This window comes from Poecilia mexicana, unplaced genomic scaffold (assembly GCF_051168715.1).
Source record: "Poecilia mexicana isolate PSO_F unplaced genomic scaffold, ASM5116871v1 scaffold_12, whole genome shotgun sequence".
In the NCBI taxonomy this organism is placed as follows: domain Eukaryota; kingdom Metazoa; phylum Chordata; class Actinopteri; order Cyprinodontiformes; family Poeciliidae; genus Poecilia; species Poecilia mexicana.
The window spans coordinates 17203124-17221729 of NW_028263381.1; the positions used below are offsets into that span (position 1 = coordinate 17203124).

An 18606-nucleotide genomic window follows, 5' to 3' on the forward strand; every position below is an offset into this window, starting at 1 on the left:
ATTTAATGACACATTTGAGTTTATTGGAGGCCCACCTGTCACACACCTGTGGAGAAGTTGTGGGTCGTTCTGAACAGGTGAGTGAGGCAAACTACAAACCCGGCTGAGTTACGTCAGTTCTGTCAGAACTCCACCAACACAGGAAACATCAGCAGCAAAATTGTCTTTGTCAGAAAGTCCTGTATGCAAATCACGCAATTTGTCACGTAGTTTTTTAAGTGTAAACATCTCATCATAACATTCATCTGTTCTCCCAGAAGTATCTGGTAACAGACATTAACTGTAACTACAAAGTACTTTGAAATGATTAAAGTCTGTTTAAAATTGTTTTGCCTCAAGTTGAGAACCACTTTCAAATCAGCAATGTCTCCCCATTCAACGCACAGAAGCCTTACACAGCTCTACAGTCAGATTGTCACAGCGTTGTGCTTAATGTGCTTAACAAGCCAACATGACGTGCCCTCGAGAATAACTGAACTAATAGCTATCTAGAAAAGCATAAATGGCAAATTATCCTCAGCTGGTGATCATGACATTTCTGAAATGTTAACAGAATTGAAAAACTAATCTTTGTAAAACATAAGAAAATAGATCATTGAAAGGTAATTAAGAATCATAGTGTTGAATTTTTATCAGTATGACTAAATATCAAAAGGGGCGGCAGAGGATTCAGCAACCAAAAGTTATGCTGGACGTTGGTGTTTAGGCAGGACTACTGGGATGTGGTATGTGACTTTCTCCAAAAAATTGTATTTATTCTTATTTCACAAAAAATAATATGATTTATCCTGTTATTGAAATGCCAGGCAGTCAGGGAAAAAAGGTTATGCATCTTTACCTATGTGTGAGCGTATGTAAATGTAACATTGCACTCGCTTAATTAAGAAAATAAAATCTGTTAGCTGAATAAACAAACTATCTAAACAAAATCTGAGAAGCTCCATCTTAATCCCCAAAACTGACTGATTAATGAAAAAGAAAAAAATCTGTTAAATAAAAAGCTCCATGGTGACACTGACCCATCACCTCTGACCCTATGCCCTAAATTGACCATTTTCAGTTACTTTTCATCTGCTTTTTATAGAAATTAACAGGCGTGACAGACAGCTCAAAAAATAAAAAATTATAAGGGCTATAGGCTGTATGGCATGGTGAGATAACCACAGTAATACTGCCTGAGTACTTGATCCGCCAATCAAAATCTGAGTGGGAAAAGGTGCCTAAAAATGCTGTGGGCTGTTAAAGTGCATTTCCTTCATGTTAAGCCAAAGCATGAACAGAAGCCCCCAGAACTCCTTGTCTGAGTCTGTGAGGAAGCACAAAACCTTGAGCTTGGAGCTGTAGATTTGCAAACAAATGGTGAGACAGCATGGCAGGCCAAGCTAGCTTAGAGTTCCTCAGCGACTTGGCTAAAGTCAGCATTTCCGTTAACCTAGCGTTAGCTTCAGCTTGGGACATGCAGTCATGCTTGGAGTATTCACCGGGGGCATCCGACAGACAAATACCAACTCTAATCTACAGGAGCACATGGTGCAGGTGAACAAAGGAAGGATAACAGAGAGAGAGAGAGAACAGAGGCTCAGAGCGGAGGATCTAGTGTGTCATCGTATTTATGGTTCATGAGAAACTGACAGCACAGATGTAACGCCTGCTGGACAGAGGCAGAGCAGGAAGTGTTGTGAGGATGAACCAGATTCCCTTTTCTAAGGCAAAGAACAGAGACAAAGTAGAGTTTTTTTGGAGCTCCACTGACTGCTGAGGTCTCTGGGGCTCCAGCTTTGTTCTTCTACATCCACCAGTGACCCATTAAGTAGCTTTTTACCAAACCAAATGCTTTTATTGCACAGTGCTAAGAATAGATTAAGTGTCTTATTCACCAGATACCTCTAAACCTTCCCTTCCCTAATTGTTATATTCTTTAAGTCTTAAAAACGGCTTTGATCTTGGTTGGAAGGACATATGAAAGACTTGTCCACTAAGTAAATGAGTGAGTGTTTCAAATAAGCACCATCGTCAATAAAGCAATTAAACAAAAAAACCATTTCAATGCTATAAATTCATATGAGGTCAGAAATATTTGGAACGCCTTCTAAACATGAGCTCTCACAGAGCATCTAGAGGTTTGCATGTTAGACAAAAAAGTTCAGTTTTGGTCTCATCTGACCAGGGCAGCTTTGTGAATCTGAAAAGTGTGGGATGCATGTGGGTTTCTATCCCTTTACTTTAAAACTCCTAAGTAAAACTCAATGGAACCTTTTTACTTCGACAGGCACCCAATTAGTAAATATAACTCAAAATGAAATGTAACTTAATCTTAGATAATTAGGCTTGATAGGGAACATTTGTGAACAAACAAAATAATGAAGACCAAGCAACAAGGCAGACGTATTATGGGTAATGTGGTGATGAATAAAGCGATACCAAAAATCAATATACCAAACTTCAAACATCTCACTACTAACGACTGGTCAATCTGTCATCTGAAAGTGGAAAGAGTATGGGACAGCCGCACACTTCTAAGAATTGACTGTCCAGCTAAGCTGTCGGGCAGGTAAGGAGAGCATTAATTAGAGCGGCAGCCAGGGGTAATTCTGGTGGAGCTGCAGTGATCCACAGCTCCGCTGACAGGACAGCTATTAGTCTTGCAATGTCGAGTGCGGGCAGAAGAAAGCCGACATTGAAAGGAGGCCATTAGAAGTCAATTTAAAGTTTGTCCCAAGCCATGTGGGGGACACACCGAATATTTCTTAGAAGATGTTCCGCAACATAAAGCACTATGTGTGGGGAAAAAAAAAAAACTAATACTGTTCAGAGTGGTTAGAAACCCAGTCAAAGTCCAGACCTAAGTAACACTGATTCTGTGGTAAGACTGGAAATTGTATGTCTTAGACAACAATGGGGAAAACTATTTGTCCATAATCAAATTGTTACAGGGGAGATTTTTTCCAAAAATAACAAATCTAGGAAGGCTGAATATATAAAGTAATTTCTGGATTTTATTTAGGGGTGTCAGAGTAAAGGTTTTTTTTCTTTTTGTTTGTTAAAATGTATGTGTCTAGATAAGCATACCCAAAACAACGTGCAGCTGTAATTGCAGCAAACTCTTTTGTTCCATCACAAGATTTAAGATTTTAAGATTCAAGGGAATGGAGTAGATAAACAACTCTGAAAACTACGTATCATTTTTCCTTTCACGTCACAATTATTCACCACTTTGTGTGGTTCTGTCACATAAAAGCCACCAAAGATGTGATACGGTTTGTGGTGGTGGTGCGACAAAATGCGTGAACGTTTAAGTGAAGCACTACACCATTGATGAAATTTTATATTCCATGTATGTACCGAAACTTACAAAGCTTTACAAAAATATTGTAGTGATAAAACCTTGTTTCATATACTCACTACAAAGTCCCAACAAAAACACATAAGAAAACTTTTGCTTTTAGGGCTTAAAGCTTCCAACAAGTGTAACAACAATATTTCACCTTTCCTGAACTCATGAAGTGTGATGACAACACACCGGCTTTCACCATTTAGTGCTTCGGATGAAGCGACTGACTTTTTTGACACTGTGACGTAACCGTTGTGGCCTTTGGTACTTTCTCAAGCAAGCAGCCTAAGGTGTCTTTACATGAAAATGTGAATCCTTGCAGTGATGCTGTCAGCTGTTGCAACATTTTTGCCTGATTTTTTTCCAAGCGCTAAAATGTTCAGCAATGTTTTTGTAGGTTAGTTTTTCACTGGTGTGTATGATAGAGTCTCTGTTTGAAATATGGCAAATAAGTTAGGGGTTTACTTATGAAGAAAGAATAATATCTCTTATAGGGTGTATGCCCTTTGTTTTAGAGGATCAATAAAATAGATACAGTACATTCTGTAAATAAAGTTCAGTGAAGCAGAACGTCTCTCTCCCGACGCCCCCTTGGTTTTTTTGTATCTGCAATAACAATGTGGTTTGTTTTTATTGTCTATATGGATGCTGATCCTGCTTCTGTTTTCTAGCACTGAATTGTTCTGCAGAACTCTCTGCTTTCTTTTCTTAACTTGTTTGCGCTGTACTTGAGTCATTTCTTTTTGTTTACTTTAAAAAAAAAGAACATAGAGTGAAAACGAAGGCAAAAACATGACAATGATGAATATAAACTGCAAACCAAACTGCAAGTGGAGCATTGTTTTTTCAAAGCACAACGTAAAATTTTGAAGTTAGAAGGGGTAAAACGCAGGCCTACCATTCTTGAGATACACCTATCGGTAGCCCAGGTACTTTTATTTGCGAAGGTAAAACTTTCTCTTCTGTTCTTGACCAATTAAAAACAGAAAGGAATGGGGAAAACGTAGCCCAAATAGTTCCTTAGACACATTTCAGGCAACTAAGCCTAACAGAGACAATAGAAAGAAAAGAAACAAAAAAATAATAATTGACAGTGTCTGTTGTATGCACTTAAATTGGCTGTATCACAGCTCTACATTCTCTATGCTTCATGGCACAGGTCTAAATGGAGAAAATTAAATACTGAAACTGAATCAAAAGGTGGATCAGCATCAGTTTAAGAGCGTGCAAACCTAAGCCATCAAGTCACGGCAGCCTCTTTCGAAAATGAAACCCCCAAACCCATATGCTCTTCTACTAATTTGTTCCAGGTTTTACGTGGGGCCTTGCAGCTGAAAACATACTTTGAAATATTGAAATGTAATCTAATGTAATCATGTCAGAATTAACAGGTGTTTTAGCAGTGCTGTGTATGCTGGGATTCACTGTAGATTTGTAGTAAATATGTGCAGCTGGGGCTCCTCCACTGATATCATCCTCACAGTTGTTTGGCAATTCGACGAGTGCAGCTTCTCTGGAGACATTTGCGGTAATCCTCTGAATTAAGTTTCCTGCATCATAATGCAATGTGTGGAGTGAATGCTGACTTGGCTGAACATGGAATCAAATGAGTTAGCCTGTGGGGTCAGTCGTAAATGACTGACTTTCTCAATGTTTGTCTTTATTTTTTAGACAAAAAAACCCACATTTGAACCACTGTGACCATTGCGAAATTCTTCTTAAGATCTAGTTACAAGTTACATTTTGAACTGGTGACAACACTAGGAACTCAATTTGGCTTTGAAAAACAGAACAACCCCACCTGTCCTGTGTAAAAATCTCACTAATGAGCTAAAGCTTGTGATTAATGATGAACAATGGATGAATGGACACTGAGAGAAATGTATGGGAATGGAACAAATATGGGAGAAAAAAAACAACTTTTCAGGAACTATGATGACTTTCTCACCTTTCAGGAACTTGATTTTTGTTGTAGAATTATTCGTTTCCTTGATCCCGGTTGTTACCATGGATTTTTTGTGTGTATAAACACGGATTAGGTGCTTTGAAATTTAAAGTAAATACCGACAAGGCTGGGATCAAAATTCAACACACAGGAACATATTTACAAAGGTAATGCACGCAGATGTGTCTTTTTTTTTTTTTTTTTGCAGCTTGTGTGCAAATGAAGCTTAGGTTTTGCAAACGATTCCTTAAAACTCCTCTGCACGTAAACATCACAAGCCTCGCATGTGTTCCTTCCCAAACAATGCTCTGACATGAAAAATTCACCTGCCTAATGATGCTTTTGTTTTACTTGGGTTAATTCTGCAGAGGCAGATTGTTGTCTGAGTGATAATTAATAAAAGCAATCTGCTTCCTGTCAAAGCACAACAACAACGCTCAGCCGAAACTTTTTTTTTGATGTTGCTAAGACCCCCCCCCATTCTTCTCCCCACCCGACAACTTTTAATGGATACGGGAGCTATCAGTCTGCACAGCAGGGGTGAACTGTTCTCCTAAATGTGGTGCTTAATTTCTACAATTCAGCATCATCGTGCACATTAGGGAGACAGACTTAGTGGACCTGGATTTAGGCTCCCGCTGAGAACAATGCAGCAGGAAATGGGGGGAAGGGAATTAGCAAAGGCAATTATTCAGCTACGGATTTGTATGATAAGCTTCATTTTGTCCCCCTCAAGATTATTACACAGCTCCACAATTTGCTGAAGCACCAACTCTGACTTTTTACCTCCCGCCTGACCTGACCAGGTTGCAACTTTTCAAGGGATTTTCAAAGCTCTGAAAAAGTTACACAGGTCAACAGTACGGGTCTGTTCTGGCTGTGGTAATGCGCTTTTGTGTCGCCTTACGAGAAAATGGATATGCAGAAGCAGGGACATTGCATCAACTGAGCAAAGTCTCAGAGAGACACTGACAATGTTAGAGGAGGATGTGAGATAGCAGCGAGGTGAGACTGGCAGAGTGTGACATGAAGAAATTAGGGGGCCGTTTAATTAACTTTTTTCCCTGAGGTTTAGAACATCAGGTTGGCAGCTTCACTGTGGTAGAATATGAAAAATTCAACAGCTAAACCAAATAGTAAAAGCCAAGATTCCCCCACTATAAATCTCATTGTATAATGTGGGGCAATTTTGGCTCGTTAAACATTTATCTCACTAGTTGTTTCAGCCAAGTTGATATTAACAAGTTATGGAGATAAATGAACAAGAACTGAAAGGTGTCAAAACCTAAAAGAGAATAATAATAATAATAGGTGCAGAGCCTACCATATGTGTCCTTTATAGAAGGCTGGATGTTTCAAATATGATTCTCCTTGCTTTATTGATGAAAAAGATTGTCGCAATGAAAAATATTCTTTTAAAGAGCTAAATCACAATGAATGAGCAGAGTATCCTTGAACATCAACATCTAAAAAGGTTGGCGACAGTGCAAAGAATCCATCAGGTTTTGCACTTTTTCCTCATGTTGAAGGCCAGTTGGTAGTTCCTGTGCAACCATCAGTCAGTCTGTCAAATTCTTTGATTTAAGTCAAAAGTAATATAATATTACAATCTGTAGGTTTACAGCAAACATGTTCATCACTGTGACTTAACGGAGTTTAAGATAACATTAAGAGGTCATACAAACAGACTTATACCTTCTTTTTTCTCCCCCTTTCTCTCTCCTTTGTTCCCATGAATCAAACCTTCATCTGCACAGCTGTTGTTAGGCCCTGCCGTCACTTCAGACACACATCAAAGCCAGGCTACACTTCTGCATCGCCTCCTCGTAGTGCTGCTGGTGCTGCAGCCTGGTGGGAGGTCTGATTGGAGCAGATTGAACTGCTGTCCTGCAGCATATGGTTTACAGCCCCGGCAGCTCAAAACAAAGAGGGGAGATCAGCAAAAGGCTGCTGGCCTCACCACAGACACCAGCTGGGTTAGAAAGCATAAATACACTCTCCGCTGCTCAGACTGGGGTTTTAAATGCACGACGGCCCACTGAAGCTTTCCCTTATTATGGATAGCTGTGATTAGAATGGAATATGATTACCATGCTCTGGATTTATATGTGAAATCTGATGAATTCTCTCAGTGCAAAACCTCTTTTCTACAAACATTTATATCATCTTATGGGGAGTTTTGATCAAATAAACAAATGTATGTGGAAGCTCACACATACCTCTGAAGCGAGTCTTCTAAATAACTCTCAAACATCCACATATATGCTCATCCGTAAGCTCCCAGTCAATCTGTTTAGACAGCTGCTCAAATGGAAGAGTGGTGATATTGGAGGTTAAAATGGAGTGGTTCCTCTCCACTGTCACCCAATGCTTGCTCAGGATGAGGCTGTTGATGCAAAGTCAACAACTCAATGCGTTCAGTTCGGCTTCCTTAGGTGCAATTGGCATTCATTTTCGATTGAACAGGGGTGAGTGCAATTTGATCTGAATCTGAATTTTTGATTAGACGGTATTAAAAAGAATCACACTGATTTGATTTCAGGTCGGCTGAACTGGATTATGTACAAATTGATACGAATCAGACCTGTTTAATAAAATACCTTGAAAACAGAGATGCCATTTGATTGTAGATTTCTTTTATTGTCCAAGATCAAATACACATGCCATTAAGTCATCCATCAGTCAGGAAATATTTGTGAAGGTTGAGGGTTTAAAGATTGTGTTAGAGACATTTACCCAGATGATGTGACCCTGTTCCAAGTAAAAAAAAAATCTTGAATGTAGAGCAGTTTTGATCTTCTTTACCCACTTAAAGTACCATTTTAATGAGTGGTGGTACGGCAGAACTCTGAGAACAATTCCCCCTGCCTTACCCCGCTTGAACACAGACATCAATAGTAGGCAAAACTATTTCAGATTAAAGTTAACCAATCTGTCATGTACAAATTTAATGAACTTAACCTGCAACATCACCCACTGACTTTCTTTTCCTTCTGGAAACCAAATCTGTTCTAGGCAGTCGTACACTGTTCGCTTACTTGTTATTTCACGAGATGTGAGATAAGCTTCTTGGATCATTTATCAATGCCACAACCTATATCCAATTAAATTTGAGTACCTGCAGTCAAAAAAATAAATAAAAAGAACAAAAAAAGCAAAACAACTTAAATTTAACAAGCATTGGTGTGTAAAATGAGGATGGATCTTTGGATCTATCCCTTCCTATCTACACACACTATCCTCTCTGACTGTGCACTTCTCGATCTTTATCATGATTGTCTAACTCGCACCAAAGGTGGCTTCTGAATCTATCTTTGCATTCAGGCAAATATGAATGTGCTGTGAGCTTACTGCGTGCAAACTCAGGCTGCCCTAAATTTGAAATACATAAAAATGTAAAAGATTTATTCCACAGAGTTATCCAAACTAACTTGTCGGGTTTTTATATTTTTGTGATCCCGTTTGGAGAAATGCAATAGTTTGGTTGTTTGTACATTATATACTTAAACGTATCAAGGAACATCGCAAAATGTCGAAAGCAGTATTTCTCCCCTTTTTCTGATGCTGGGCTGTACATCCCCCTCTTATAAAGGAGAAGACAAAAGGTACAAAGGATGTAAAAAACAGGGGTCAACGTAAGTTCAGTGATCCAGAAGAAAGGAAGAATAAAAAAAAGCAAGAGAACTAGTGATTAAGGCTGTCAATTGTGTGGCTGTACAGAGACAGCCCCTTCCTGGTGATGCATTCAGTAGACTACATCACTCCACCCGGTTATTTACTTCGGATGAGTGGACTCCTAATGTTGCCCCACCTTTTACCATTTCCCAGCCCCTCTCAGCACAGGGAAGAGAAAGGTTAGGGGACACAAAATGAGGTTGATGCTTAGTGACAAGAAAATGGTCCCATTGTGCCATCAGCCTTTTTATTTTTATTTTTTGCAGCCGAGCACGCACAGAACATTCTTCAAGTTTTAGCAGAAGTGCAAAAAAAGTGCAAACCAACCATGAAGTCCGTAGGATGGGATATATTTTGTATTGCATAGTTAATGAGTGAACAAATGAATAATAAATCAGTTGTTATAAGTGGCTCAGAGACCACGGCTTGCTGTGTTTTCCAGAACTGTCTGAGAATGACGGATATCTTTAATATGGGCTCATCTATTTTTGATTGGCAGATCTGATTGAATTCTATTTTAGAGAAGCAGTCACTACATCCTCATTTCAAACTCGCACATCTCTCATAGTGTGTAATAAACCTCTTTCAAAACAGTTTGATGAGACAAATTAGGCCAGATCATTCAGGAGGCCAAGGCAATTTATTAGCCCACACAGTACAAAGCAGAAACACACAGAATGAACGAACATGCATCATTGGCATTATCACGGGCTTTGTGTCTACGGCAGCTTCACGAAACCTTTCCATAAAGTGAAATGCTTGAAATAATTTAAATAAATTATAAGTGGGTTAAGTTAGAAATGTTTTGAAATGTTGATTTTGTTTTTGTTTAACAAAGCAGTGTCTGAAACTGGGACTGATAAAACACTTTCAGTCTGTAGCTGCAGAAGGAGCAATATTACTGTCATTACAAGAAGAGTGAATCATCATCCATTTTTTGTCTTGCCTGTTTCTCTCTTTGAACATCTCTCATAAAGTGAGGCATACAAGATGATAACAATTGTGAAATTACAAATGTTTTTTTTTTTTTTTTCCATAAACTGAATATTGAAATTATGACCTCACTGACACCTCTCATTGGGCTGCCACCTTATTGTGGTGGAGGGGTCAGCCCGAAGAGAAGACGTGGGTCCCCCTTCCAATGGGGTCACCACCTGTCGGAGGGGCCAAAGGAGTCGGGTGCAATGTGTTACGGGCGGCAGCCGAGGGAGGGGACCCTGGCGGTCTGATCCTCGGCTGCAGAAGCTGGCTCTTGGGACGTGGAACGTCACCTCTCTGGTGGGGAAGGAACTGGAGCTAGTGTGCGAGGCGGATTGGGGCAGCGTCTGCCGTGAAATGGGCGCTGTACAAGTCCGTCGTGGTGAAGAGAGAGCTGAGTCAAAAAGTGAAACTCTCGATTTACCAGTCGATCTACGTTCCCACCCTCACCTATGGTCATGAGCTTTGGTCATGACCGAAAGAACAAGATCACGGATACAAGCGGCCGAAATGGGTTTCCTCCGCAGGGTGGCTGGGCTCTCCCTTAGAGATGGGGTGAGAAACTCGGCCATCCGGGAGGGACTCAGAGTAGAGCCGCTGCTCCTCCACGTCAAGAGGAGCCAATTGAGGTGGCTCGGGCATCTGGTAAGGATGCCTTCTGGACGCCTCCCTGGTGAGGTGTTACGGGCACGTCCCACTGGGAGGAGGCCTCGGAGAAGACCCAGGACACGCTGGAGGGACTATGTCTCTCGGCTGGCCTGGGAACGCTTTGGGGTTCCCCCGGAGGAGCTGGAAGAAGTGGCTGGGTAGAGGGAAGTCTGGGCCTCCCATCTGAAGTTGCTGCCCCCGCAACCCGACCCCGGATAAGCGGAAGAAAATGGATGGATGGATGGATGGATGGATGGATGGATGGATGGATGGATGGACCTCACTGACAAACAGAAGAAAAAACCTGCAAAATTAGACAGCTTATTCTACTGTATATTGCGATTAACTGAATTTGTATTATACCTTCACTTGCTTTCCAAAATAGCGTGTTACACACTGGTTGCACAAATGTTTACGTTAGACCATTTCAATGGTATTTGAAAATTCCTGCCTCTTAGTGAGATTTATGTTCCACTCCAATCTTATCTCTTCTTGTACTTTTGGGTCCACCAAGATGTTTTGCAAAAAAGATTTGCATAAAAAAGCCTAGATTTTTGTGACTGTATTGTTAAGGTCGCTCATAAACCTCCCAGTTAAAGCATGGGACCAAAAACAAACAAACAACAACAACAACAACAAAAGCCTGTTTGCAACAGAGATCTGCTGTTAGGTAATTTACAGCTCTGGGATCACAATGACACAAAAATTGCACTGATATCACACAGGGGAACACTTTAGTCTTTTTCTCTCTCTAAGTAGACAGTTAACAAATCAGTGCATTAATGCCTCACATATGAATGAATGATTGTACTTTATTAATGCCAGAGGGAAATCCCCATATTTCAGTACAACTCATCCAAAACAACACACAAAGAAACCTCAGACATTTAGACAAGTGTATGAGGTTGCAGCCCTTCACCCAGATGAGAGGCACTCTGGGCACATTTATGAATTTACTCATTTTCTCTATTTTATTTAAAAAGTATGTAAGTAAAAACAATAAGTAATAAAAATAGCAAAAGTACGCAAGAAAATCCAAATGACCAAATTATCCACAGATGCTGACTTGTGATTATTTCAATTAGCTAAGACAAATTGAAAAGATAAAAAATTTCCTTGGGAGGAGTTTTAGTCACTGTGGTTTAACACACTGTCCTCTTTTTAAGTGCTGTTGCCATGGGGGATGAGCTGCATCCTCTCTATGAATGTGTAGGAGGGCGATACGTGACAAAGTAAAGAGTGAGTAAATGCCAGGATGCAGAATTTTGAACATTTTAAGATCAAAGTTTTCCACATCACCTATGAGGTGTTGAGCCCAACCAAAGTATATTCTAGAAAAGCAAATGTTAAAAGAAAATGCATTCCACTTTCAACCAAACTTCTCTAATCCCCAACACATGGTAGCGTCACAACATGTACTCAATGGCTTCATACAGTAAAAGAGCTAACTGTATGGTAGCAATTTAGTGCAATTAGCGAAGACAGTTTGCTGAAGCTCAAACCAAGGATCAGAAAAGGAGAAAAGTGACAGCAAGGTTGTTGTTTCCCAACAGACGTGCCAGATTTCTCAAAACTGCAGATCTGCTGGGATATTCATGCACAAGTATTTCTAATATTTATAGAGGATGCTCAAAAATGAGGGAAAAAGTGAAGTGAAAAGAAATTTCTGATTGGAATGCAAAAATGCCTTGCTGATGTCAAAGGTCAGACAGGCATGCACACACTTGTTAAAGATGACAGAAAAGCAGCAGTGACTAAAAAAAATCACTCTCACCTTCCAAAGTACGTGGAAGTAGGCCTGTCACGATAACAAATTTTGCTGAGCGATTAATTGTCTAAAAAATTATTGCGATAAACAATAATATTGTTTCAAGACCTTTTTGACACTGATTTAATGGAAATGACGTAATAATGCATGCTATTTCCTGCCATAGATAGATACACTTTATTTTCAAAAGAACACATAACACTCAACTGATAAACTAAATAAACAAAACAACCAAAAACAAAAATAAAATGGATTCTCAGTCTCCATGAACAAAAAACATACTTGAATAAAAACTAAACATAAAGCCAAATTGGAAATAAATACTTAATTCAACCAAAAGAGTGCAGATTATGAAGTCTGTAGACTGTATTGCCCTTCAGTGATCACTAGATTTAAATAGAGAAGATGGGCACATCCGACTACCTAATGCAGTAGTTCATACTACACGATTTTTTGCCCCTATTTTCCCCTTTCAATAATCTTAGATTGTTGGCCGATCTAAGATTGTCGCTGGTGATTTCGTAACCGATCATCCTGCAGTGTGTGGTGAGTTACGGTAAATCGAAGTCCAGCAGACACTGGAGATGATATGTGGAAACAACATTAATATTAATAAATTAATATTAATATTCAACGTTTCGTGCAAAGAATATAGAAATGACAAGGGGAGGAGTTGGAGCCAAATCGCTACCACAATTGATAAACCCAGTAACCTTTCAGCTGTTCTTCGTTAACGTGACATAAATAGGTTATAATGATTTTCATTCAGTCAGAACTTTACGCTGACTCTAGCCACATGCATCATAGGTAGATTCTAATAAAGCATTGATTAATGCCTGATTTTAAAATTCGTTAACTGGACTTGTAGCCATTATTTTGTGCCCATGTGGCTGGACACCACAAGGCCCGATCGAACCCGATCGAACCGTTATACCTAGGATTTCTGTCAGCTAATGTGTGGTCTCAGGTTTCGAAAATGACTACAAAAAGATTGTCGGCCGACAATCAGCCGACAACTCGTGTAGTGTGCGCTGGACATTACACTAAGGAAATGAGGAAGGGAGGGTCAGTGGAGAGCACCGGAGCTGAGCCTTTTTTCATTCAGTGTCATCAACAGAAAGAAAAAAGGGAGGAAGAGACGATAAAGCCGATAATTAAAATGAGGTCTATAAGTTTAATTTATCGTGCGATTAATTGAGTTATCGTTTATCGTGACAGGCCTACGTGGAAGGTAATCTCTGAATACTCAACGTAAACACTGAGACAGAAGGGCTACAGAAAAATACCACTATGGTCAGGTAAGAAAATAAAACCGAGGCTCACAGAAATGGACAATAACTTGTTGAAAACACGTTTTAAGTCCAGCCATGGGATTCAGCTGGTCGAATTTAGCATAAACGATATAAAAACAGATTCATTCTGGTAAGCATAGTTCTGACTACGCTTATCTTCTTATGACAGTGGTTCAAGTTGGTGGTATAAGAGTTTGAGGGCTATTTTCTTTGCACTCTTTATGTCCCTTAGTGCAGACTGCTGACTTAAATCCTTTTAAGCCAGTTTCTTTAATATGAGAATTAATTCACTGAGCCCAAGTGATCTCCACAATCACCAAATCTCAAACCAGCAAAGCACCTAAGAAATTCAGTGGAACTGGAGATTTTAATGATGGATTAGTTGTAGATAAACTCTATTTGAAGCTACTGTATGATTTCAACAAGCATCAAAATCAAAATCTCTCAGAAAAGCTAATAACAATTGAACATCTTGCTCAATTTTTACCATGAAAGATTACCATAGTACTGAGGGCAAAACGAGGCCAAATCCTGAACTAGATAGATGCACATAGTAGGTTTCCAACATGTGTATGTTCAAAAATCACAGCTTGACTTTCTACAGTGTAGATTAGACCTCTTCTGACATAATGTGAAACACAAAAGGTCGACAGTAAATCATCTCTTCATACTTTCAAACTCTTACTATAGAAGTTTTGTTGTAGAAACTAGGAAAGCAAAACACAATGAAGTGAGTGTTCTCAATTAAACAAGAACCTTCAATTGATCAAAATGCAGGAAACAGGAAAAAACACAATGAGAAAGTTCAACGAAAGCTTTTATGCAACAATTTAGATAAGAAATGTTGGGTAAGCTGTGCTTTATCTAAATGTGGCTGTAAACACATTACTCACACCTCAGTCATATTGTTTTTTGTTTTTTTTTTAAATCAGCATCTTGCTATTCAGAAGTGAGATTCTTATTCACACCTCTCCAGATGAACCAGACTTTCTAGGCTAACCAAGTAGAGTTTGACTGAAGTGGACTAAAGAGGGCTGGTGTGAATGCGTCCTAAGTTTGAAGTTGCGCATGACCAGGAACAGCACCTGAAATGAGGGACCAACAACAAGTTTTAACTTCTTTGAGAACCAGTGCACCAAGTCTCATTTGAGGCTGCAAAGCGTAATTATTAGTTTTTTTCTTTTTCTTTCCTGCATTACGTCCACTTTAAAAATCATGTTACATTAAAATGTTTCCCACCTGGTGATCTGAAGGTCCAGGGCTCATCATCATCAAAGTGTGTATCCCCAGCAGTGAACCTCTCTCCAGGGAAAAAGGCGTGTGCCACTGTTCCCCCAGGCCCATCGAAGGGGTATCCATCATTATGGTCTGCTTTGGTGAAGTCGATCTGAATGTCTGCGTTGCTGCCGGCCACCTCGTGGAAATTTAGAGGCGCGATGTCGCTCCAGACCTTCAAAGCGTAGTACATGAGGGCCCGAACTGTGTCCCTGCCAAGTAGGGCTGAATCCTTTGGGTAGGTCCTCACTCTGAAAAGAAAACAAAGGACACATCTTAGATGTAAGAGAATAGATGAGCAGAAAAGGGAACTAAGATGGAAAGAGTGAAATAGGATGGCTCACAAGAAACAGAAGGTTAGACTTGGCATATTAACAAAGTAAAGCAGAGAAGAAATGAAGTAAAGCAGCGTTTGGGAAACTTGTAAGGTTAACATCAATGCTTAAAAGAGGGCGTCGTCATGTAAGTGAGAGAATTATTCATGAAGCAGAGAAATCAAGTTCTTCATATTGTGACATGAACAAAGATCACTTCAACATGAATAGCAGTCCATTAAATGTGTAAACTGTCTTAAAATGAAGCTATCATAAAAAAAAAATCATATTGATTCTGGCACACAGAGATACCAATTCTGATTAATTACTTTACAAAATGGGAAGGATAAGAGAGCATGCCATCAAGTCAGAACTACGTTTATCTTCGTACGTTAGGAAATTAAACATTAAAAAGTTAAAAACACGAATCTTCTTAAAATTCATTTAAAGATGGATTTGTCAGTTCAACTTTACGTTACTGCAATAAAAGATTAATTTATATTTGTACCCATCCCCATCAGGGTTTCTGTTAATGCTTCAGAGCTCAACCACATCTGCACGCTCACTGTAACGTAGAACTCAAAATGTAAGGTTTTGATAAAAAGTGAAATGTTGTCGCTAATCTAATCAGGCGAAGTAGATTTAAACATGTAAAGAAATGGATATATTGAGTCGTTCTTGCTTTTACTGTCTGCAGCTCCTGCCGTTCCATTGAAGTTAAACAGCCGACTGACGACTGTAGGATGTGTTACATTCGCACCATCTGATCTGAAAGTGGTGCCATTATGCACACCCGTCAAGTGTGTTTAACTGAACTGTCTGAATGTTATACAATGTTAACCACGGACGATGTCAAATGCAAACTAATTAATTATGCTTTGTCTTGAAAAACAAAAACAAGAGAAACTGTTTTCTCACAAATCTTGTAATTTGGATTGTATGCATTTAGTTTCATTGTTATGCCTTTATCCTAAATATACAGGTTTAAGGTAGATGGAAAATGTTGTCAATTCCCAATCTGCCTACAGGCTCACGGATTAAGAAAAGTGATAGAAAGTGCCGCCAAAGAAGCAGAAAAATAGGATGAAATGCAAGAAAGGCTGGCAGCTAAGGAGATGGATAGAAATTGCTCTGAATTTAAAGCAGCAAAGGTCAACTACACAATGTTTGCCACTGGTGGAGAGCTGCACAAAAAGTCCTGTTTGCATATTTCTAGCAGTACCGTTGGCTTCAGTATTTCATGCTCAGGTGCTCCTGCTGCTTACACATAATATGCTGAGCATACAATGTGCCTTTGAAGAGATTATAGAGTCAGCTTTTGGGAACAACTCATAAGTTCTTTTCCCATCTTTCCCATTTCCTTATTAAGTTTTCATTCTTCCTCACATCACCTCCAAAGCTCTGCAGCCTTTTTCTTTCTGACAGCTACAACAGAAATGGGACATGTACAAACTGAAAACCAATCAGACATCATACAAAGTTTTCCATTTTTCAATTCTTTGATGGTCTCTTTCATCCAATGTATTTCCTTTCCACTCATTGGTCTTTACATCCTTCTACGCCTTTGCTTCTGTGTGAGGGACTTGCTTTCCGTGTCCCTGCAAGTGTATTTCGGTCTAAAACTACGGAGCCGTGCGGTTCTTACAGGCTGCCGTGGGACATTTAATCAGTGACAAAAAAATATCAGCGGAGTGATCTCTGCCTCAACTAGCTTTCAATCTGCTCGGAAATCACTGAAGTGAGAGAAAGTTGTGACTTATCAATGCAAAAAACATGCACAAAAAAGACAGACTCAGAAAATGCTAAAAAAAAAAGTGCTGAAAAAATAACTGGAACTATATTGTCCTGCAAAAACAGCCATTCTTCTTGCTTTTTCACATTTTGTCAACTAGGACCACAACTCTTGCTGTGTTTTGATGGGATTCCACCTGATAAATCAACACAAAACAGCCCATTCAGCCCGAGCCAATACATTGCATAAACCCCTTTTGCTGCAGTTCTTTGGAATACTGTCTCTACTAACTTTGCCGGTCTGGAGATGGATATTTTTGCAGATATTATTTTTTTTTCTTTTTACAAAGTAGCCCAAGCTCAGTCAAAATTGATGAAGAACGTCTCATTCCAATTGTTTTAAAGTCTTGTGAAAGATTCTCAACTATGCTTTCATCTGAACAGTTTCATTATGGCTCTGGCTGTAGAATCACTGTGCCGCTGGAAGATTAACCACCCCACTAATAGATAGACTCTCTTTATAACAAGATTTTAGGGATATCACATGCTTAATCCAATATATAGCATATTTTTCAAGTTTGTGAATGCAAAACAAGGGTAGATGCGTTCACAAACATACAAGGCACTTCATGTAGTGGAAACGGCCTTAAAACTCAATACATTGTTGGTTTGCACAATATAAATATACAACAATGTACAGGCCGTGCAAACATTTCAATTTAGATACATGGTACTGGTGAGGTAATTAGTATTATAGTAAGTTCAACATCTTATTCCACTGTTGCATCTTTCATCTAATCATACAATAAAAGCATAAATGTAGATTCACAGACTCATTTTTAAATGCAGACATCAGAATTAAAATTGTAGTATTGTAAGGTCAGAGGTCCTACCTTTCAGGAGTTACATTATGCAAACTCTAACAGGAGTTAAGTCTGAAGGGAAAACATGCCCAACACACAATATGCAAAGCGAAAGTGGGCGAGTGCCCACATTCTGAGTCTCAGCTTCGCTCATACCTGCACCAAAGCTTCAGCAACCATCTGTCAGAACACCTGCATTACTCACTTCTACTGCAATTTACATAAAGGAAAAGACAAGAACACTGAAAAGGAAAAAGCCAAATCTGGATGACAGCTAATGTGTATTATAAGGGGTGAGATGAAGGTAAGTATATATTCATGTGAGCTTAAGTTCTATTCATAAATCCTGCGTTAATTCGGCCTGTTTAGTTGGTATTTTAATCCCTCCTTTTTCAAGAAACCAGATTTGCTCTCCTCTGAATGTGTGTCAGCTTCATTTCAGAGAACTAGATTACCTAATTGGAACAGGAAACTGGATAAAAATAATTCTACATTATCAGGTTGTGAAATACAAACAACCTAGCCACAAATAAAGCTAAACAAATCTGTCTTGTCCATTGATATAATCGGTAATAATGAAACCTCTCAGAGCTGTAACAGTGCAGAATGTCCTAGCTTTCTACATGTACAAGTCTAGGATACTATAACAGTAAGACAGGTTGTATCGCATCATTGTAACACATACAAAATCCTATTGTAATTCCTAAAAATGCACCAATGCCTATAATGCAAACATACAAAGTTATTTTCACCAGGATGCCTGGATAAAATGATAGATAAGAAAAA

The 18606-nt window shown here is 39.2% G+C and overlaps 1 protein-coding gene across 1 annotated transcript in view; it reads right to left on the bottom strand.

Moving 5' to 3' along the window:
• LOC106918294 (matrix metalloproteinase-17-like) overlaps window positions 1–18606 on the bottom strand; it is a 47976-nt gene that overhangs the window by 16503 nt on the left and 12867 nt on the right. The window contains exon 3 of the mRNA XM_088011025.1: window positions 14877–15163. Within this exon, the coding sequence (XP_087867151.1) occupies window positions 14877–15163 (287 nt within the window). The remainder of the gene's footprint in view (window positions 1–14876; window positions 15164–18606) is intronic.